The sequence below is a fragment of the Botrytis sinoallii genome (genome assembly GCF_014898435.1).
Source record: "Botrytis sinoallii strain Bc 23 chromosome Unknown BSIN_037, whole genome shotgun sequence".
Lineage (NCBI taxonomy): Eukaryota > Fungi > Ascomycota > Leotiomycetes > Helotiales > Sclerotiniaceae > Botrytis > Botrytis sinoallii.
The window spans coordinates 167,875-192,319 of record NW_024066064.1 but is presented as its reverse complement, the minus strand read 5'-3'; the positions used below and the strand labels follow the sequence as shown (position 1 = coordinate 192,319).

The 24,445-nt window shown below is 32.5% G+C and overlaps 1 protein-coding gene across 1 annotated transcript; it reads left to right on the top strand.

Moving 5' to 3' along the window:
• Window positions 1–856: 856 nt before the first annotated feature.
• Window positions 857–3,213, top strand: EAF02_011886 (uncharacterized protein; the record flags this gene model as incomplete). Its single annotated transcript, XM_038907934.1, has 4 exons — window positions 857–1,690; window positions 1,744–2,686; window positions 2,737–2,951; window positions 3,013–3,213. 4 exons carry the CDS (start codon window positions 857–859, stop codon window positions 3,211–3,213), a joined length of 2,193 nt encoding a protein of 730 aa, XP_038752279.1.
• Between the last annotated feature and the right edge of the window lie 21,232 nt (window positions 3,214–24,445).

Below are 24,445 nucleotides of genomic sequence, written 5' to 3'. Positions count from 1 at the left end.
TGCAACCCACTCTTTCATCCTTTAAAGAGTGATAAAGTATGGAGTAAGAACCCAAGCCTGACATCAATATACTCCAATATTGGGGAAAGAAAGCGTCAACACACCACTACCAGAAGCTGTGGTGGTGATTCAACCCACGTGGAACATTCTGATGCATGAAATGTAAGCCTTCGGTAATGACATGGATACTGGCTTGTGGCTTTCTGGGCATCCCTTTTCTGACAAAAATGGGGTTGAAATATTGCTTTTCAGCATCTTGGCTTTCCGATAATAGGTCAGGCTTTCCTGTTGTCCCCAATTGAGGGCGTTGATACACTCATATATCATTATTTAGGCAACGACTTTTAGTTCATCGACGGATGATTGATTACATGGGAATCATTCGTGAAATTTGTAAAAATAGCATGAGCAGGAGGTTGTGATATTCAATTCTTATCTTTAGAAAATAAACATTGGGTGCTTACTATGGAAACACTTCGAGACGGGCTAACCCTCCCGCCTTGTAGTGCCTGTCATACAGGGCATATATCAATGTCATGGGATAAGTCAGCCTCAAGCCACCTTGGGTTTTCTCCATTTCAATGGGTTTATCCCTTGCTCTAAGGGTCTCGGCGTCCATCCATCTTTCTGTCACAAAATTTCGAATGCTATTTCTTCTCTGGGGTTGTGGAAGATGCCGGGAAAAGGATTGCTTGTGTTTCAAGGAATCTTTCCTTAATAACACCCACTTCTCGCGTCAACTGTTCTGTTTACACGATTGAAATGATTTCTGTAAAGCCTTACTGACGTCCTTCCACCTCTCATCACAAAGAAATTTATTCATCGACGCTAGTTTGTGCCTGAAAGATTTCTCATTATGTCAACGACGGTAGATATCAACCATCATTTCGATGGACAAAGGCATTGGTTCAAGCAGTTTACCTACACCAACCCTACCTTGAGGGATGCAGAGAAGGCAGGCCCCCTCGATCCAGCACCCACACACTTCCACAGAGATGTGTTAAATCGGGAGACATGGCGACCTCGAGATCTCCTTAGATATATCTCTCCTTCCTATGGCAAACCATATCATATGCTTGTACAAGCCGCTTCCAGTCCCGATATCCAACCACAAGGAGAATGGAGGCGACGAAGTGTTGGAGGAAATGCACCCACACTTTTGAGGGTATCTTCATGGGCCATCGGAAATGAACTCGACTCGGCTCAAGATATAGCCTTGGCTATCGGAAGATCTATTCTTGTCCTTCCTGTCATAATATGCATTGCTGTATATGGGATTACCAATGGCGATGGGAAAAACAGTGACAAATACACCAAGTTCCCTCATAAATGCTATGAGTATCCGAAGCATGCTCTGAATCAACTAGATGCTGCCCCAAATGCAGCGCAATCGATCAAAGGACAGCGCGAAGATGACGGAGATAAAACCTACATAATCAAGGGTGAACAGAATCGCCTTCTTCGACCTCGTGCCTTAGTTGTACTCCGTAAAAACAAATGGGTAGTCGTCGAAGATGGAAGCTTTTCTGGTCCATACATCTTCATTAGTTTTGCAGCCGCCCAATACCAAAGACCTGCCCCAACGGATCAAAACCCTGGAAACACTGAATTAAATAAAGAGGCCATTGATCAAAGAGCAAGAAAACTCACGTTGCATCATGGAATGGAGGCATATTGGGCAGACTTCCATGTAAGTCTTGATACTAAATTAGCGCAAGAACAACTACTGACTGTGTGTTAAAGTGCAGAGCGAATCAACAACCCGAAACCACTGACGATGTTCATCGATTCTGTGATGTCACCCGTGGGGCCCAGAAGGTCTGTGTTGTATTACCCGACCGTTCTCCACAAGCCCTAGTGTTCTTTGGTCAACGTCTCTGGTGTCTACCTGAAATCCTACTTGCCCGCGATCATAAAGTTAGTATCTGCACACCCGACTTTCAGAACAAGGACGGTGTCGATAACATAGAAGTTGTTGATATCATGGAGTTCACGCATCGATCATGGGCAAGAATGCTCACCCCAAGCAATGAAATTATCCACGACGGAAATGACGAAATTTTCCGTCTGTTGGCTGAACACTATACTGGTTCTCTGACGTTAAGTCGGCTCGAGCTGATTCAAGTTGCCCTCAAAGCTTTGAAGTCTAGACAGTTTACAGAGTTTCAACGTGGTGATATTGCCTATGCTCTCATGACACTTCTCACGAAACGCCCCCGTATGGATCCTACTGATACAGAAGAGCAAGCTCTTGCCCGATTATCACTGGCCAACGATAGTGATCAAATCGTCGAGCGCATGGCCTGTATGGATGGCATTCGCATGACAGGTAAACCTGCGTGGTTCAATCTCGAAGATGATCTTGGTGCCAATCTATGGGATATTCAGCCTCTCTGTCAAGTAGCAGGTGTTTGCCATGATGGATCCTTGATTCTAGATGGTGCCCATGCAATCTCCATTCGCTGGAAGGACATTCCCAGAATTTATTCTCTCAGAAGAAGATCTTGGAAGAAGCTGGGCGCTGATTGGGCGTTGGCGTTTGGACCAATTTTGTTTATTGCGGGATGCGTTTTGGTGGCTCAGGGTGGCTCAGTTGGTGGACTAGGGGCCTTCTTCTTAGTCCTGGGACTCATCATCTTGCTCTCAGCACCCTTTGCTGTGCGGATTCTCTACGGAGGGAAAGTTTGTAAGTAATATTCTATCTTCTTGACCGTCTGATACTAACAATAAAATAAGGGGGTGCCACACCTTGGCTTGTCGGCTTTGAAGGAACTCTTCCACTTGACCAGATCGAGACTCTAACTTTCGGAAACTCAATTGGTCGTCTTCAATACACACCTTCCAGCGGTCCATACTGCACTGGTAAAGCAGATGAGAGAATCGGTGGGGAACCTCACTTCAGTGTTGCGGATCTTCCTCACGGTCATAGATTGTTCACATTGATCGATACCGTAAGTTTTTACTATTCTTCGGGTCTCAAACGGAAAGCCAAACTAATCACATAAATCTCAGGGCACAATGACTGTTACTGTTTTCTCCGCCGAGCGTCCTCCATCTGTCGCTTTACTCGCGGGTAAAGAAGGAGGAATGTTGCGAACGATACTGTGCTCTTACGAAAGATCTAATAATGGATTGCGTAAAGAATGTGTGCTGAGAATGGAGACCCCAATGTGGGATGCCAGCGATGCGATGGGGTGGGTCAAACTCACGTAGCGAATTGCGACGCATAATGACTATATGGTTTCTTTGTATGATAGGATAAGTCGGGTACCCCACTTTCGGGCCATCCCTCTTTTGGGCCACTTTAAAAAAGCTCATTGTAAAAAGGAACCTCTCTTATTTATTCTTTAATAACTTTACAATACTTAAATTAATTGATTTAAAATTTTGATATATTATTATTTATATTATGTCTAAGATATATACTGAAATTAATATTAATTTGGTTTTATATGCAGTAGTGAATGAGCATTCAATCTGACAAGCCACTTCGGATTATAGGATTCTGAGGGTTACTCTTTAAAACTGTATAAATGGTTATTTATTTTATAAAAAAGGTGTGCAATATATGCAAAAGATAGTTTTGATACAGGAAAAACGATTAGCAGATTGAATATTAGTTTAAGAGTCTTTGGGTATTAATCTTATATATCGGTAAATTCGGGAAATTGAAAAGCATCTCCTCGATATTAGAGGAAATGATTTTATATTTAGGAAACGATAGGTTATGAACTTTCTTTGAAGGAATCCAGAGATTAGGATTAAAAAATAAATTAGAATCGATTCAGTATATATCAAAAGTGTAACTGTCAATATTATTAGTCAATAGTTCCCAAAATTGGATTTGTTTTTAATTTGTTATATTAAGCCTTAGCATTAGTATAATATGAATGAAGCAGATATACAAGAAGACTAGGAACTAAATGGACTAGTTCTAGGAAGCTCAGAATATTGTTTTATTCAGAAAAAGGAGCCTAGTTCTAGAGCTTGGATATCACTTATAGAATGCATCTCAGCCGTAAGGAGAGCTCTTGATCCCCTCATTATATTGAAGGGAAAATCAGTATAACAACAATGGTTTCCGATTGATTTAAAGCTCTATAAAGAATAGCATTTCATTACTACAGATAATGGATGAATTACAAATAATACTACCCTAGAATAGCTTTAAAAAGGTCTTTATACCTTAAATAGCCCCCCCCTTATCGAATAAGCTAAAACTCCTTATATTAAACAAGTATAGAAGTTATAAAACTATTGAATTTATATATAAATACTTTAAACACAATATATATCTCTTATTCCTTCCACCACATACATCACACATCCTACAGCCTCTTGATTTATTTATATTCTCACCTCTCAAAAGAATATACAGACATTACCTTAATAAATTAGCCTCTTTATCGGATTCTGAAGCAGTTGAAAAGACTAATTTCCTTATATATTATCAGAAAGCATAATTGGATAGTTTAATAGAGTATAATATATTATCTAAATAGAAAGCTTCAGATTTATGATCTCTAAACCACGCTAAGCCTATTATATCCAGATTATTGTTTGAGAACAGTAATAAGGAAGTTACAAATCAGAATTTACATTCTAATAATAATTCTGTATATCAATAAAATAAGGAGTCTGCAATTTCAACTTTTAAAATGTCTCGAAAAGCTAATGATTTAAGATTATATTTGTATATATTCCTTTAAAGCAAAGAGATCGATTTTTATATTCACCACCAACTTTTTAGGAAAATTATTAAGGGATTCGATATTAAAGATTATGAAATTCTGTAGTCTGAGTATCGAATAAAACAATTGGAGTATCAATTAAAACAAATCATTTCTAAAAAGAAGTGCAAAATAAAAACTAATCCAAATTCAAAGTTTTCTAAGATTAAAGAGATTAGGGAGACACAAATTGCAACGGGAGATCGTGAAATTGATATGAGAGATGCTAATGATAATAATGAAAGTATAACCTCAAATATTTATTATGATGCCAAGTAATTGTTGAATAAATGATATTTTAAAACTATATAATATGAATTTTTAAGGTGGCCCAAAAGAGGGGTGGCCCGAAAGTGGGGTACCCGACTTATTGTTTTGGGCATGATGGAAAATTAATTCTTAGGTTTGCTTGGATGAGCTTGGTGTAATGATGGACGGATGATACCTAATCAGTAATAATACTGTTTTTTTTGTTTTGCTTACAACACTTGACTCATCAAACCCATGTTTGATGATTGACAAATTTCTCTTTGTCTGCTCTTGTAAATGCCAAGCGTGAATCAAATAACGTACCTGGCAATTTCTGATTTGTGCAATTAGACACCAACTAGCCTGGTAGCATGAATTCTTTCTTGTGAAGGTAAGATCTTAAAAACCATCTACATATACCTAGGTGCAAACTATTAGAGAATGAATTAGCATAGAAGACTGAAGGAAAGCTCCAACAATTTATTCTAGACAGCTTGTTTCCTGTCATAAACACAAACTCGGAAAAAGTTCATAAAAAGGCGAGAATCCTGTTTTCTAAATTAACAGTCAAAGAGTTGTATGAACTGCCACTTAGATTCACCAGAAATTATATATCAAATCAAGTTGATTGGTTGGTTGATTTCATTTACGTCCACCTTCAGTCTAAGACTATATAGGACGGCTAGGCCTCTAGAGGCTCTAGCGGATAACTTTTTATTCTATAAAAATGGATATATACAATTTTAGGGAAATAAAAACAAATGCTGGGGAACAATGCCCGCTTATTATACGTATTGTATATAATAAGAAAAATTATGAAAATCAAGAAATTATAAGGAAATCAAAGCTCTCTTTTATTTCCCTAATTACTTCTTTTTCATTCTCTTTTCCTTTCTCCTTTTCTATTATTATTCCTTCCTTTATCTCATCTTATATGAAAGCCTTGGCCAGGTGTTATGCTCTTATGGTGATTTTGGTGATATTGATGAATTTAATAGCTAATTCAATATCTACTTTTGTATAGAATAGAAATTATATAATAATCTTAGATAATAGTATATTCTTGAATATTTCTTTTCTCTCTACTTTGTATATAGGATAATTAATAAGAAAGTATTATGAAGCCTCAATATTATTATATATATATTTGTTATTAAAGAGTTTGAATTAGTATAAATAAGATTTGATATATCTATAATCTAATTTGAATTGAAAATATATACTAATAGTGTTTCGCTTGGTTTCGTTTGGTAACTTGATTTTCAATTCTATTTTTTATAGAAATAGCTTTGAATAGATTAAAGAGGATTGATTTGATCTGAGTTTGTATTAATTGAAAGTAGAAAACTATTGATCTGAATCATATTCTTTGATTATTATATTTAAAAGTTCAAAACTTGTTTTGTTTGAGATAGAATGTATTGTGATTATCTCTTTTACTAATTTATCTATTAGTTTATTTCTTTTTATTAAAGTATATTCTGGAATCTAATTTAGAGATACTTTAGCTCCTTTTGCTTTGATGATTTCCGCTGCTTTAATTACTCGAATCTGATAAACCTATCCAAAATGGTCTAATAGTGTTTTTAAGCAATATAAACCAGTTTGGTTATTCGAATATATCTTGAATTTGTTGTCAATACAAGCAATTATATTAATATATTCAATAACTCTAATAACCCCGTAAAGCTCTTCATTATACATTAATTGATTACTACCAATATTCAATTATTATTGATATAAAATTCGATTATTTGATTATATTGCAATTATATCTATACTTATACCTATTCCTTTTTCTGTAGAAAAGATATTAATATAAATATAAATAATATTCTTATCTCTATAATTAAAAACAATATTGTAAAGAATAGTAGTATCTTCTTTTGATAAATTACTAATATTAATTCTGAAGGAAATTTCCTTTTTCCATAAAAGGAAATTAAAGTGAATAATCTTTTCAAGTAAAATAGGATTGAGATTCTGATTTATTGATTCTCTAATTCTATCAAGTTGGATTGATTTATATTGTTTTCTTTGAGAAATAGGGATTATTTTCAAATCGATTTGATATTGAGCTGATATTTCTTTTTCAATATTAATTAGATAATTTGATGAGAGTTTAGTTAGATAAAATATGTATTATTTAATATTTGAATCTAATCGAATTTTTGGGAGCTTTAGGTCTGCTTTTATTTTTATTAAAAGGATTGGGGCTGTTTTGAAAACTCCTAATATCTTTCAAAAAGCTAGGTTTTGAAGCGATTATATTATATTCTTAAAATGAATTTAATCTTTCTATCAAATCACTGATCTATAATCAACTATACTAATTATATATATTATATATAATTATCTAAAAGCTTTAGAATTAAGACCCTTTTCGGTATTAACTAATCGAGCTATTCGATAAAAAACACCTTTCGCTTATATGATTCGAATATTAACATATTGATCGAATTTGAGATTCGGGTCGAATTATATTCCCAGCCATCTAATGAGAGATTGGGATACAATTATTTCCGAATTGAATAATATAATTGAATATTTTTTCGTTAATTTGAATAATGAAAAGTATATTAGCTCTATTTTTGCCAAATCGAATTGGATTGCATTTCTAGAACTAAGTTCATAGATTTGTTTTGTAATTTTCTCTAAGATTTTGATATTCTTTTTTCATATAAATAAATATATGATTAAAGTAATATTATTTATATAAGAAAGAAACTTAATCGAATTGAATAAAAAGAGCTCCTTGATATATATAAGGAAAAGAATTGGAGAAATCGGGCTACCTTGTGATATTCCAATCGAAATTGATTTGAAAGATTCGATTTAATTATTAAAAGATAGTTTTAATTATCTTTATTGAAGAAATAAGACTATCCAGACTATCAGATTTGTAAACAGTTTTAGTTTCTTATAAATATCTAATAGTCGATTTCTCGAAATATAATCGAATATTTTCTTTATATTTATAAATAATATTAAGGTCTTTTTATTGATTTATTTATTTCTTTCAATTTCTGTAGTTAATAAAAGTATAGTGTCGATTGCTGATTTCTTTTGGTATTCTTCTATTTGATTTTTATAAAGAAAATAGATTATTTCTATTAAATATTCTAATTGTTGAACTAAAATCCTTTCGCTTATTTTATCCAGATAATTTAAAAGTGCAATTACTTTATATACTTTTGAAAGGGAATAATCTGATTTGAAAGCTTTCTTCAAAATAGTTCCTATAGCTTATTTCCAATATTTCGAATGATATTCTAGATTAATAAGTTTATTAAAAAGAATAAAAAAGGTTTGTGGGATTGTTTTGTAAGCCTTTATAATAATTTCTTGAGTGATTCCATCTAGGCCAGGGGTTTTTCCTTGGATTTTGGTTAAACAGATATTACTTAATTCGATTTGAATAAAATTAGACTATTCCCATTACTTGGATTGTTTATACTCTTCCCATTATAGTTTTGGGGTAATATTTTTTTATTTATTTTTATTTATATTAATTAACGTCTGTTTTGGACCTCCCTAAGGGTATTTAGATGTGCTAAGATAAGGAACTATTTGAGCGGCGTGATCGTCGTAACCGAATTTAGCAATTTAACTTTAATGCCAGGGGCTATTCGCTCCTTTGCGGGTGTGATCCGCTTCTGTTTCCAAAAGGGAATATCTAATCCGGGTTGTTGTTGAGGCAGAGCTTGGTTTCCGGGTGGATAGGCTTGTTGTAAGCTTCGATCTTTATGATAGAGGAGAAGAAGTGAGAGTGGGTTGCTATTTGTTTAGCCGAGTAGTAGGGCTTTTATATTATATATTGGGTTTGCGGTTTTTATTTATTTATTTATTTATTTATTTATAGTGATTAGCATCTATTATCTGACCTCCCAAGGGGTATTCTAGATGTACTAAGGAGCGGGCCTACGGGCCGCTAGCGTTCCAGCTGCTTATAGTAGTGTAATGTTAGCTAATCAGGGGCTTGTTGCCTCTGATATTCCCTTGCTCAGTACTGCTCATAGCGATCTTGCAGCTATTCTGTCTAAGGATTTGTGGTCTTGTTTCAGAGGGCCTTGTTTTATATATTATTCGGGTATCGGCGGATAATCAGATCGATCATTGTCGATTAGGAAAGCACTCGGAGCGCTTATAGCTATTCGGTGCAGATTTTAAGTTAATTAAAGTAGAGAGCTTATCCTTGGGGTATTAAAACAAATTGGAATTCGTATAGTTTTGTGTAGTTTGAATATATCCTAATATAGAATCTGGATCTAGCGAAAAGGTTAATAAAGCTATATTATATTCGCAGGATGCGATTGATATATATTATCACATTCCATTCAGATCGAAATCGATTTGATGCAAGTGGCCAATCACTGTACATCTGATTATTGATTGAATATTAAAAGAAATATAATATGCTTTTCTCAATCCTGCATATATAGATATTTGTACTATTTTTGTAATTGAATCTAATATGATAGGCTACAAAGTCATTATATCCGGTCCGTATTGCTATAAGTCTGTGTAATATCCTACGAAAAAGCTTAAGGCTTTCCGGTTTCGAGATATTATATATCGATTTCCATACATTATACGTTTCGAAGATTAGACCCTTTTTTTCCTTTTACCATTTATTCTCGGAGTATTAATATTTAATATATAAAACAGAACGGGAACTGCTGACTATAGAAAGACAGAATGAACTAGGGTCAAGCAGCCCAGCCATATTCTGATCAGTAAGGCGATCGGCTGCCTCGTTACCTTCAATCTCAATATACCCAGGGGACCATTTGATTACAATATTGTAATATTGCATTATTTGATAATACTTATAATATACCCATTGAAAAAAGGTAGCAATACTTTCTTGCATTCCCTAGATTATTGAAATGCTATCAATACATAACCATATTCGTTCCTAGTAGGGGCAATCAATGATACTCAGGAAGTATTCTAGTCCTTGTTATACATTGATTATTTCAATATCAAAAACATATGATTGTTTATATACACAGCCATAGCCGCTATCGATTTATTACTTGCTGCAATAGATTACAAAGCCGTACCCCACATAATAACTGTATTCGTTGTATTGTTTAAACCTATTTGAAAACACAGAATAATCTTCTTAAGGGATTAAGTCCTACTATTCCTTAAATGCTTTTGCGGTGTCCTCTTTATCCATACCATTTGTTGGATCGATGCAGTACTTGAAAGAGAAATGAGGCTATAAGAGTCTGGGGCGCTTAATGGCAGGAATCGCCTATCTCATTCTTTATAGTTTTGTATTGGAATCTTTTAGAATATCTGTGCCTCATCCTCTCTTCCTAATATACAGCTTCAATCGGTTTACAAGTAGATATTGTACATCCACTATCTGAAGCCGAAATGCAAACCTTAGTTTGGCTTGCTTTAGTGCAACAATTCCAATTGGGAGATCAGCTTTTACAAGAAGTATAATCGTTAGGGTTGTCTTATAAACGGATAAAGCTCCCCGTGCCGCACTGTGAATCGTTTTGCTGATTAGATCGACATGTTTCTTGATCCCGGTGCCGACCGGAATATAGCCTGTATTTGGGCATTATTTGTATAGCCCATCGAATTATATTTCGGAACCAAAGAGGGCAACAGGGAGTATACAGGTAATGATCGCTTTTCGCAAGCAGGCTGCAAATGGTCTGTAGGCTATATGAGCTATTGATTGGATGTGGGATACAACACGCATAGCTTTCGCAATACGCGTTTTAACATACTATAAGAATATTAGATACCGATCAAAAAAAACGCTAAGTCAATGTAAAGTTGGTTATGCTCTATTGATAAGCCCTAGAGGGGTTGGCATGATAACTAGGTCCCGATTTATCCTTATAGCCGGGTTTGCAATTTCATGCTTTCTCGATATATAAAATAGTTCAAACTTTTCCGAAGCAAAAAAGATCTTATTCTGATCTCCTTATTATAGAATACATTAAACAGTTCAGCAAAGCATATATATATTCATAAATAGATCCTTAAATATATGATATATAGCTATATCATCAATATATCTGAAACACTGTGCTCTATCTTGATTGAGAAACTCAGCAAAATAAAGGGTATATAGGATAGGGGAGAGTAGCGATCCCTGGGGGGTACCGTATACAATCGGGAAATCCTATATTGTAATCCCCTCAAACCTTATATATATACATCTCCCAGTTAGGAATGAATCAATAAATCGCAAAAGCACTATAAGCCAATTCTGCTTCTTCATATGTTATAGAAGTCGTCTTTTAAGGAGTGTATTATAAGCACCTTATATATCTATTGTTATTAGTATAACCATTTTGTTAGCTGCTAAAGCATACTCAGCATCATAAATGAAGACAGCTGTGAGATCAATATCAGCTCTTTTCGATAGTACTCTGTAATACTGAAAGCTGATAATATTATATCTTATGGCTGTTTATACAATTTGACTAGTAATATACCTTTCTAGTCTTTTTCCAATATATGATATTAATGTAATTAGTCTCTACAATCTTGGGGATATTTTATTCTTTTTATCAATCTTGGGTAGTATGATTATTTCAGTAAGTTTCTATTTATTAGAGTAGTAGCTGAGCTTAAGGCAGACTGCGAAAATCTTATGTATTATATTCTTTATATTAGGCCAGTATGTCTTGAGGAGGCGAATAATTATCTGATTGATTCTGGGTAATGTGCTCCTGACTCTTATTATATATTTTTCTATTTCCTCCACGGTAATTGTTCTTTTTTATGATAAGATTATCTAACAACCCTATTTCTATAAAGGGTTGTGCTATAGATTATCCAATACTTTAAAGCGGTTGAATACCGTTATAAAGAGTGCTTTGGCTTTTTCCCTAGTATCAATAATCTTCTAGTCTTCAATTACCAAAAGAGAGGTCTTGAGGTCTACTTCTAGGATTAGTTTGTACTAGTTTATGATTTTATATAGTTCCTAATTATCCTGTATATCATCCAAGTGTTTAATCTAATAGGCTTGTTTCAATATTCGCACAACTCTTTGTAGGTCCTGTTAGGCAATTGCTATTCCATTAGCAATTCCAGTTCTCCTGATTTATATATATATTCAATGTATCTTCTTATACTCATCAATTTATTACAGAGATAATCAATAGGGTTTGCAGCCTTTCTGTTCTATAGCTACTACAAAGGCGTTCAGTGCGCTTATAAGTCTGATAATCAGTCTATCAATATTGTAAATAGATTGAAGATCTAGATTCTGGAGGTTCACTAAACAATTGATTATTATACCTACTAAGCAGGATAAATCTGAATTGTATATCCGGATGTGCGTTTGCTTATATTCAGAGGTTCCTTTATTCAAGATAATAGTGACTTGAATGGTATAATCAGAGCTACTGTGCAGATTGTTATCAATCACCATCATAGTAATAGTCAGATTGGAAAAGGTCAAATTCAGAATATATCCTTTTATATGTATAGAGGCACCAGGAGTCCCAATATATTTTATTCCCTGTTTGGCAGTCTATTGTACAAGTGTATCACCTTGATTAGTAATTGTTATTCTGGGTTCCTACAAATCATATTTAGTATTGAAGTCATTTTCGATAACCATACTAGTCCCTGGGGTGATCTCTAGTTCAAGTATGTATTTTATTATCAGTGGATCGAGTAGGGTACAATAAGTATTGAGGATTGAATACCTGTTAATATTAATCCAAAGTAGGTCCCTACTTTCGATCTATCTTATTTGTCTGACCTTCAAGTTGCCTTCTTTTTGTATATAGGTAATTACTTGTAGTCTATACTCAAAGCTATCAACTACTTCCTAGATGTCGATCGGCTGATATCGGTTATATACAGTATGATTTTGGATTGCCGAATTATCGTACAATCGGGGTTCTTGGATACAGATGATATCCATATCAGCCTCTCCAGCGACCTGTAAAAGGGTAATATAATTGGAGTATTTGTACCCCACATTCGCCCACACAATCGTGAGCCCCCTTCCCCCTGTTGAGTTCGCACTGGTTGTGCGACTTATACAGGGGTGGTAGCAGTTTTGTTAGCATTTGACTCACTCCCCTTACTCATTTCAGAGTTGGGAGGTAAGAAGGCTTTTTCAGCTATAACTACTATATTATAATTTACCCCTTTGTTAGCACAGCGCGGAGGGTTACAGCCCGAAATGTGAATCGGACTGTTGGAGGGGCCCTCCCCTAATCGAGCCTGTTTGAGTGATTGGTTTACTAGTTGCTATTCGTTTTTATAAGCAGTGATGCGGGCCCCCGATACAGGGAATCTGGGGATAACCACTTAGAGCTGTTTAGCTGGCATTGAAGCAGGTGCCTTTCCCTTGTGTATTTCCTGAATCTCCCTTTAGTCAGCGGTTCTGATTTCTCTTACTTGTTAGTAGATGAGTTTGATCAGTTTTCTATTGACTGATTATAATACTGCTGGGTAATTATTATGTACAGATCGAAAGAGTCCTAGGCATTCTGTATATTGAGTATTGTTTTGGTATTGCTTATGGATCTTTCCGTTGGTGTATTTAGCAGTCAGTTCGCTACACCTAGAATAGCGAGCCAGGTGATAATATATATACAGGTTACAGTATAGCTAGCACCCGTTGGAGTATTGTTGTGATTGAGAGTATTATAATTTATCAAAGGGCTTCAAGTATTCACTGATATTAAATAGCCAGAATAGTTTTATTGTCTTTTTGAAACTAACAATCCAGTTGGCCCTTTCTATGAAAGGATTCACCCCGTACTTAGAGATTCTGTATTGCATTGGTTCCTCTCCTGCCTGCACCTTGATTTTTTTTCGGATAATCATATCTAGAAATATTGTAAGCACGCTCAACGTGTTGTGAGGGACCTGAGGCATAATATAGTTGTACCAGATCTCTGCGGTTTGAATATTATTTATATCAAGTATAATGATCAATTATATACGATTTTCGTTTTATAAAAGATTCTTGTATTTCTTTGATATTTTGTATCCCAGAGTCCACCCTATCCTGTTATAATAAAACGAAGGGATCAATTCGAGCCTTAATCCAGGAACTGTTTCTATAATCTTCAGTTGCAATTCGAAAAGGTTATTGGTAATTATTTGTTGCCCACTTCCCATCTTTATAAGAATCGTGTGACTGTTTTGCTCCCGTTGTTCATGCTTTTGTATTGTCTCCATCGTTTTGGGCGTGCTTGCTTTGGTATTCTTTGATATCTGAAGCGCCCTTTCAGTCTTAAGCGTATTAGTATAGGATTTAGCAGTTCCCTTTGGAGTTGCTCTTGTAATTGATATAGGGGTTCTTTATGTAGGCCTGGCTTGTCTTATAGTCTTAATCATGCTATTGATATACACAAACCTCAACACATCAGTGTGGCTCAATTCCGTTTTGCTCAGGGTTTTAATATATATATCGATCACACTCGCGATCTTTAGAGTTACTCATCGCTTTCCATCCTCTTTATAGAATTGATTGGTTATTGCTTTATAGATAGACTATGTATCGCTATCTCCATTTGCTTCAGTTATCGATGTGATCATTGTTGTTGTTGTTAGAGTGATTGAATCGCGATTCGATGCGCTCGGCAGCACAACAGATTGCTTATAACCGTATATTAACAATATCATGGTATTATAAGATTCCTTCAATATAATTTGTTATAATCATTGTATTTGAGATCCTGATTTGTATGCATAGGGTTACTATATTCCTATAATAAATCACTTAAATTCGTTGATGATTTCATAGATGTAGATGGACAAATAATGAGATAGAATTAGAATAATTGAAATACTTCGATAAATATACGGTTTGCGGTTTTTAGGGTGTAGTGTATTCGAGTAATTAGTTAAGTAATGAGTTTATAAGGGATAAGCAATAAGCTTTATTGAAAAGATTGTTGCTTTTTAAGGGTTCTTTAATAGTTAGAGCAAATCTGAATATAAAACTCTGAGTCAATAATCAGTTGAGTGAGCTTGTTAGATGTGTATAAGAGTTTCTTGATATATATGATCGCCTGCTTATTAGATTATATTTCTATAAGGGCAAGGGGCTAGTCTGAACACTTTAGATTGTTTATAATACATTTAAAGAAGTAATATGATTCCTTAGTATTACTGCATAAATAGTCCAGCTTATTATTTTGATAACCAAATCGCTAATGGTAAGTGGCGTAATCGCTATAGCCTGTTTTTATAGCTATCAATCGATATAAGACTATTCTTAATAAAATTAGTTCCTTTGGTTCCTTTATACTATATCTAGAAAACCATTTTTTGTAATTAATGGAAAAAGAGGAGTTTATCTCTTTCTATTAGATAAATTCTGTATATAAGTGCTTTTGATGGATAATCATTCGAATTCTATTGATTATTGATAGCTTATCAATTACCTGGTTTATAGATCCAATTGTATCTATATTTGCTAAGCGATCTGCTTTCTTATTATCTTCAATCTCTATATATCCAAGTGATTATTTTATCCTGATATCGAGTTGTTTTATTGCTTTATAATATTTATAAAAGGCCTATTATATTATAAACAATATATTTCCGTATATACCCCAAATAATCAATATACTATCAATATATATCCAAATCCAGCTATTCAAGAAATCTTCAAGTATAATAATTAAATACTCTAATCCATATTATACTCCTATTATTTCTACATCGAATATATATAAATCACTTCAGATCTGCTTAAATCCGAAAGCTATTTAAATGTTATTATAATATATTGTATATCTATAGCTAATACAATATTTGCAATCAATGATTTATTCTAATCCATCAGAGAAGATTATATAGTCTTCGAATAAAAATTGTCATCATTACTCTTTGAAGATTTGAACTGCTTCTTTTTTGGTTAATCCTTTCGTTGGATTTGTTCTATAGTTACTTGAGAAATACAAGCGGAATAGCTTTAAGTATTATGTTTTTGGAATGAGATGGTTGAGCTGTTGGATTTTTGTAAAAAGCCTTTTGCTGTATTTGCTTCTTGTTTGTATTTTCGTATTACTAGCTTCAAATAATTTATTAATAAATATTAATTATCAATCGTTTTTAATTAAAGTGTGAATTGCAATTTGATATATTCTAATACGACTATCCCTAATGGCAGGCCCACTTCTTTGATAAAAGCTGTGATTGATATAGTTTTATATATTGGGATTGCTTTTTTTGTAGTAGTATTGATTATTCTATTGATATAATAAAGATAATCTTTTATACCTGCACTTATACTTAAATCGCTTTGGCTTAGGCTAAGCTTATATTTATTAGTGTACCATACTTTTATGCTAAATAGTATTACTAGGAGAATACAGGTGATTACTATTTTTCTTAAAAAGAAAGCTAGTGGCCCATATATAATACAAGCAATCGATTTGATATACAAGGCTATTTTTATAGCTTTCGCTATATATATTTTGATGTATTATAAAAACAAGAACCGGCAATCAAAGAAGATACCTAGTTATCTTAAAGTAGACTGAGCGTTTCCATTTATTACAATTAGTATTAAAATGATTATCAGATCTGGATTTATTATTAATAATAGATTAATAGTATTATATTATCTAGTAATATAAAGTAATTCGAACTTCTTAAGAGCAAATAGGATTCTGTTCTCCTTACCCCATCTGATAATTTGCTATATTTGTTATTACAGAATCCTAATATTTGTAAAGAAATACTTAAAAAATAATAGATCACAATATTATCTGTATAGCCGAAACGGAATTTTGTATTTTGATTAAGAAGTTCAGTAAGATAGAGTATATAGAGTATAGATAATAGTGGGGACTTCTAAGGAATACTGCATGCTATTAAATACTTTTTAGTTATAATGTCTTCGAGTCTCACTTTGACTTTTCTGTTTGTAAGAAATAAATCTATTAGCTTGAGCAGTGAAGTTAGCCATTTTTGTTTGATTATTTGGCTTAAGAGTCGATGCTTCAAGAAAGTATCAAAAGCTTTTTGTATATCTATAATAACAATCGAAACTACATTGTTAGTTGTTAATACAAGCTTTGTATTGTGAGTGAAGGCAGCTGCTAGATCTGTTTCTAATCTTCTAGGGAGCGCTTTGTAGTATTATAAACTAATTACTTTATATCTCAAAGCTATTCAAAATATTTAGCTGGCTATATACTATTCGAGATCCTTTTGATATAGGAGATTAGAATTATTGATTGTTACAACCACAATGACATTTTGTCTTTCTTATTTACCTTGAAAATTATTATTATCTCTATTAGTTTTTATTCTTTTGGATAATAATTTAGAAACTAGGTATAATACAAATATCTCCCGGATCAGTGACTTAACACTCAGTCAGCATACTTTAAAGAGATGTACAATAATTCGATCTACTTCTGGTATAGTATATAAGGCTCCTATAATATACTTTTCTATCTTTTTAGTTGAGATTGTTTTTTTCTAGGAGAAAATCCTTTTATGTATTTGATTATATAATAAATCATTTAAAAGATCATTATTCGTCTTGAATTGATTCAGAATTGCTGTAAATAGAGTATCTGCTTTTTTTCTTGTATTACAGATCTCCCGCTCACCGATTATTAAGAAGGGGGATTTCGTATTACTTTTGGGGGTCAACTTATACTATCCCATAATTCAATAGAATTCTTTATTATCCTTGACTCTATCTAGATATATAGCTCAATAGAATTTTTTAACTTATTACATTACTTTTTATAAAAAGTGTATAGTATAAGTCTTTCTTTTCAAATCCGTTCCTCTTTATACTTCTATATATACTCGATAAACTTCTCTATATTTATTCATTTATTATAATAAAACTTTCCCTGCTTTTCAATTAATCTTGCTAATTATTCAGATCGACTTGTCTAATACTTTTACTAACTTATTAATATAGATCTCAATCTCGGTTATGATCTGGATATCTATATTATTGAGATAGACTAGCTAATTAGCTATTAGTTTATCCAATCTCGGCAGATCCGTTTCCTTTATTCAGTAGTAATACTAATCCCACTCTATTGTTCTGTGATTTGCTAGATTAATAACCTGAATAGTATAATCAGATTCATAATGGAGTTCTTCTAGCATCTCTATATAAGCGAATGATATATTGGAGAAGATTAGATTTAGTATATACCCTCTTGCATAAATAGGTATGCCTAGGATACCTATAAACTCTATACCCTGCTCGTTTGCCTATATTGCAAGCTGTACCCCTTAATTGACTACGATCACCCCCAGTTCCCACAACTTGTACTTTATATTAAAATCCTCTCCTATAATTATATGCTTATTTGGAATTAAGTGTATAATATAATTAATAATATCCAAAGTATATGGAGCTTTATAGATATTCAAGATCAAGTATCCATTAACTTGTATCCAGAGTAGATCTCTATTTTCAAGTCAACCTATTTGCTCTATTTTCAAGTACATATCTTTTCATATATATATTATAACCTAAGAGCCTTGTTTATTCTCTTTCAAGTCTCCCTAAAGGTTTCAGTTATTGATTAGCTGATATCAATTATATGTATTATAATTTTGTATAATTGAATTCCAGTATAATCTTAGTTTTTATAAACAAATTACATTTAGCTGAGCTTTAGCTATTAGTTATAATAATATGATATAATTTGTATATCCCTAGTCTATATTCATTCAAGTAATAATAAAACCTTTATTCCTTTAAGTATATTTATCGATTATACTACTTATAGAGAGAATCTAGATATAGTATCTATTATTATAGAGATCTCTGTATTGTTTATCTCCAGATCTATTAGAGTGAAGGCTTTTTCTGCTAAGACTTTTATATTGAGATTCCACTGATTTTAACTATAAGCTAGATATATGCATAGTATGATTAATACAATCGGCAAACTTATACTAAGTCTATACAAACATTTGCTGAAACATTCATTCTTATATACTATAATCCTTGCTTCCGGAGTGACCGGGGTTTCTGTAATTATTACTCTGAGAGGCAGAGGTAATTCAGGGGTGTGATCCGCTTTGTCTGTATCTGCTCTGTGCAGTGTCTTATAGTCTTTTCTGCTAACAGCTCTGACTGCGGCCAGTTCCTTTGCGGTTAAAGCGATCTGTCGTTTAGTGTAGACTCTAGGAATAGCTGGGCAGTTGGAATGGCTAGTGTGGAAGAGCTTATGACAATTAGTGCATTGAGCTGTTTTAATGCATTGCTGATGTATAAGTGTGTTTTTATGCTTAGTGTTTAGTTTATTGCATATCGAGTATCTTAGGGTTTTATTATAGATGAAGGGGTTATAATATTCTAGGCAATTAGTACTGTGAAGTTGAATTTCCCGGGGTTTGTTTAGGAGAATCGAGTAGGAATTATTATTGAATAGTCGAAACTGCGGTATTACAATATTGAAGCCAATAATCCAGATGGCTTTTTTAGTAATCGGGTTGATCCTATTATATACTAATTTATAATTGATTAGCTGTTTGCTGATTTAAGCTGTAATCTCCTCCTTAATAAGCTCAGTGGGTATAGGAGCAGGAGCATCTTCGATATAATAGAAATCGTATAGTACTTGTAGGACTATATATATAAATTATTTTTCTAATTTATATATATTTATTACATAAAGGGTTTTAAGTATCCACTTAATATTTTCTGTTTTCATAATCTCCTTTCAATTAGTATTAAAGTTATATCTTAATATCCAGTTTATATTATTCCTCTAAAAAAAAGGATCTCTACTAATATAATCCTAGTAATTGTTTTTTTTATTCTAAGTCTTAATAAGAATGGGCTAATCTCTAAAAGCAGAGCTTTTCTATCAGCTATTATAAGAATCGTTTTCTCAATCCAATCATTCTCCCTTTTGAGTCTATATATTCCCAAGCAATCAGTATTTGTATTTCCACTAAGAGCAAAGTGTATTGTATTAATAAAGCTTATAATAAAGCTTACTGCCTCAGATCTTATCTGAGTTTTCAGTACATTAATATAGATTTTCTGTATATTGCTTTTTAATTATAATTGCTTCATTATAGGCTTTTTCCTTTAATCAAAGATAGTTTCTGTTACTCTTAGCAAAGCAAAGATGATTGTGCTCTTAAACTTCATGGCGAGTTTGTATTGTTAGCCTTAAAACCCTTATACAAGTTTATCTGCTAGTATTGTGAATACCTTAATCACCTCCCGTCTCTCCCCCTCTATCTTATCGATCCTTTCGAATCGTTTTTTGATTATATCAAGGGTAGAGCTTATAGGTAATCTTATAATTGGTAAGGGCTATATACTAGCCCCTAAGGTATTAGTAATTACTTGGAAAGGGAGCGTTCTTTGGGTTAAGGAACCGCTCGATATACTAAAAGTGTGTATCGTTATTGGTGTGATGGGAGCCTCCTGTGGTTACAAGGTTTAATAGGATTAAGCCTACTGGGGCAGGGGAAATAAATAAGGAGTATATGTGAATCGTCCCTTCCTCGATTTTTGTGTGTGAGTGATATCTTGAATATGTTTTGGGGTAATAGGAGGGGGTGAAAACAGAGTTAATTTAAAAACAGAGCATTTTCCTTCGAAAAAGCTTTTTATTACAATATCCAATATCCTTTAATCTTGAAAGTCTTTAATATAGATTATTACTTTGAAAATTGTCTTTATATTCTTCTTTTCTAGAAACTTATTCCAATAATCCTTCTTTACTGTTTGATTGATTGATTGATTTAATTAACGTCCTTTTCTCAGTCCAAGACTATTTAGAATGGCTAGACTTTAAGAATCTAATAACTGCTAATAGATATCTATAGTAGATATATTCAATTTGGGGAAATAAAAACAAATATTAGGGTGTTATACTTAATCTCTATTCGGAATGCAAATAGAGATTAAATAGTCTTTATTCTCTGAAACATTTTCTTCCTTATTCTTTCCCTATCTCTAATCCAATTAAAGCATTCTAATATCCAATTTCTCTTTTTAAAATCCTAAATCCAATTTGCTATTCCTTCCTTTTTATAAAAGGCAAGAGTTATTCCCTTTCGAGTTGCTTTCGATATAGTAAAGGGTTCTCTTGCTAGTAAAGTAGCAAAAAAAGGCACCACTCTTTTCTATCTTTATTTCTTTTAAACTAACCCTTTATATATCTTTATAAGCTTGATATTCTCTAGCTCTTATTAGATGTGTATAATCGAAATTATTGAAAATAATAGGGCAGGGCCGAATCCTAAGCCCTATTGCCTATACACAAATCAATTCGGAAAATTCGAAAATTCGAAAATTAAAAGAAAAATGTTGTATTGTATCGATGTCTAAAATATAGTATTAATTTGAAGGTAATGGTATTCTCTGTATTGTATTGTTGTAGTATTCGAGTGGCTAAAAGTCAAAGGGTATAAAAAAGGATTATAGTATGAGTAGAGCAGCGGCAAGCTCTATATCGAAAAGACTTTTCTAAAAAAAGAAACCTACTGCATATTATATTTCTATATTTGAAATAGTAATCGATAGTAAATGTTGAATCTAATTGGGGCTTCTGTAACCTTTGTATTTGTATCTAAAGCTAGTATTCAACTCTTCGTAGGTATTACTATCGTAAAATCGTAATATAATCCTTCGCTATATCTCTAAACCTCTTTCCTTCCAATTCTTCCAATTCCATTTGCGACTCAATCTTAGCTCTGCAGATTCTCAAGAGAGAGCTGGAGGTTCGTAGGATGCACCGCGTACAGGTGTTGAGTCTTCGCATCCCTTCTTTACTGTTTTAATAGCTTGAAAATACTTATTTCTAGCAATTCGATATCCTTTCTTAAAGCTATAATTCTCTAGATCTAATTCAATTCTTTGCTTTACTTTTCTTAACTCTTTTCGAAAATCTTTCAATTTAGGTGTTCATTATAGTTTGGCCCTTTTGATTGAAACAATTTTAGGTATATACCTTTCTATTGCTTTTTGAATGATTCTAGTAAGTTTACTTGCTGCTTGATTTAGAGTTAAATAATAATTATCTTTGTCTTTTAAAAGATTTAAGGAATCCTCTTTGGTTGGAATGATTAATTCTAAATTAAATAGAATAGGGGAATATAAGGATTCCGATTTGAGTATTGATTCGAACTTTTCCCAATTCGCTAGTTTAATATTGTATCTAGCTATCGATTCAGTATTAGAAATACTTAAATCTTCTTTTCCTTTTAATTCGAATAATATTCCTATATAATCAGATCCTGTATCTGAAAGCGTTTGTTAATTGTAAATTTGAAAAGAGATTCCCTCTAATACTAGTGTTAAATCAAAAACACTTGGATTAAGGAAATTAATTCAATAGAAAGTACTGATTCCAGGTTTATTTAAAAAAATAAGATTCTGATCTTTAAACCATTCAGCTAATTGATTAGTGTTTCCGTTTTTCTTCGAAAAAGAATCTCATTATGGGTGATGGGCATTAAAGTTGTCTAAAAGGATGGTTTCTTGTATAATAAATATATTATATAAGTACCTTTCAATTATAAAACCTTTCTTTTTAACTTGATTAGCTTTATTATATATATTGATAATTTGAAAGGTTTTGTTTCCATTTTGATAATTGAAAATCTATATATTAGAATCTATTAGAAAATCAAAAGCTAAATTGATTATAGCTTAAAGAGTTTTTGATATATATAATAGTATACGTAGTCGATAATTAGGATTAAGTCTTAGTAATATTTATATGAAATTAGAGTATATAATAGAGCTTGAATTTGAGTAATTGATTTTGTTTTTAATAATTTAAGATTCTTGAATTATAATGAGGTCGATATTAAGTTTTATTGTAAGCTGTAGAATGTTCTCTATAGTTTATAAACTTTGATTGAGATTTATTTGAAGGATTCGAATATTAATATAATTCATTAATGAGTAATATTCGATTTTTATTAAATAATCTAATAGATTTTGTATGTTTTCGAATTTGCTGTATGATTCTCTTAGCAATTCGAGCATTTTACTTCTAAATATTGATAGAACTTTCCTTTAATATTATATATCATATACAAGTGTATTGATATAATATGCTTGCCTCTATATAATCCACAAGAAGGATTCCTTTTATAATAAATATCCTAATACCCAAATCCTTAACATTTCTGATATTGTATAGTTGGTTTTGATTCATAGAATTGTTCTATTTTTATATTACTTTCAGTAATATATAATCGCTTTCGAATAGCTAATTCTGTTTCTGATTTGTAGCAAAAGCAATAACAATAGTATTCTCTCGTTGATAAGCTCTTCTGGAGGTAGGTATAAGCCAAAAGGGGATTCCTATAAGCTTGAAGTCTGGATTGAAGGTTTTGATTTATCAAATATAAGATCTATTCCTTTTATATCTGAGAACTCTTTAATTGGGATTTTATAAATAATAACTTTGTACTATTCTTAATCCTTTTGGATTTTTTTGAATTTGATAATATTATTTCGAATTGCTTTCTTTTTCAATAAGAATTATAATATAAAGGGATCATTTGTTATGATAATAATATTATTATTGAAGGATATAATTACTGCTGTAATAACTAGCCCTTTGATTCCGATTTTTTGAAAGGCTTTATTTATTTTGTTTCGGATAATTAGAGAGGAAAAGGAGGTAGGGTTTGGAAAATCTAGCTTGATTAAGATAATTCGTTTTTGGATAAGATTAGATTTCTTTCTACATTAATAGATATAATGTTTTTCCCTTTGGGAACTAAATTCCATTCTCCTTTTTTTGAAATATCAGTATATATTGGTTTCAATATAGTGGTAGTAATAATAGTAGGCGAAAGAGGTTTAGCTAATGCTTTCGCTTGTAATTCGATTTTGTATGTAACGGTTTCCAAATAGGTGATTTGAGAAGTGATAATATTAGAAACTGTAATAAGCTTCCCCTTTTTAATATATTTTCTAAAGATTTTTAGGAGATCTAAAAACTTGGATTATTCTTTGTGTGATTGGAAAAAAAAGGAAGCTAGTATTATAAGGTCTCTAGCTTTCAAAATAGCTTCCTTGAGTGTATTTGGATTGTTTTGAATTCTAGAATGTTTGTTCTGATTGCTAAGAGGTATTGTAGAGCTCCGTTCTTATTCTGATTGAATATATAGGTAGTATTGGTTGTATCTTGAGTAATGAAGGGATCACTAAATAGATTGGACTCTTCAAATCTTCTTCCAGAATTGACTAGCTGATTGATTGATAGAATAGAGCTAGAGATTTCGAATTGAAGGTTTCAAAGGCAAAGAAAGGCTTGAAGGTATTGAGATACCTAGAACAATAATAGGATAAGTGTTTGGTATAATTGATTGATTGATTGATTTAATTAACGTCCACCTTCAGTCTATGATTATATAGGACAGCTAGGCCAAATGGTTTAGCAGATAACTTTTAAAGTACAAAATTAGGAATTTTAATAATAGGGTAAGTGAAAACTAATACTGGGGACTTGTTCCTGTTTACTATACGAAGTGCATAT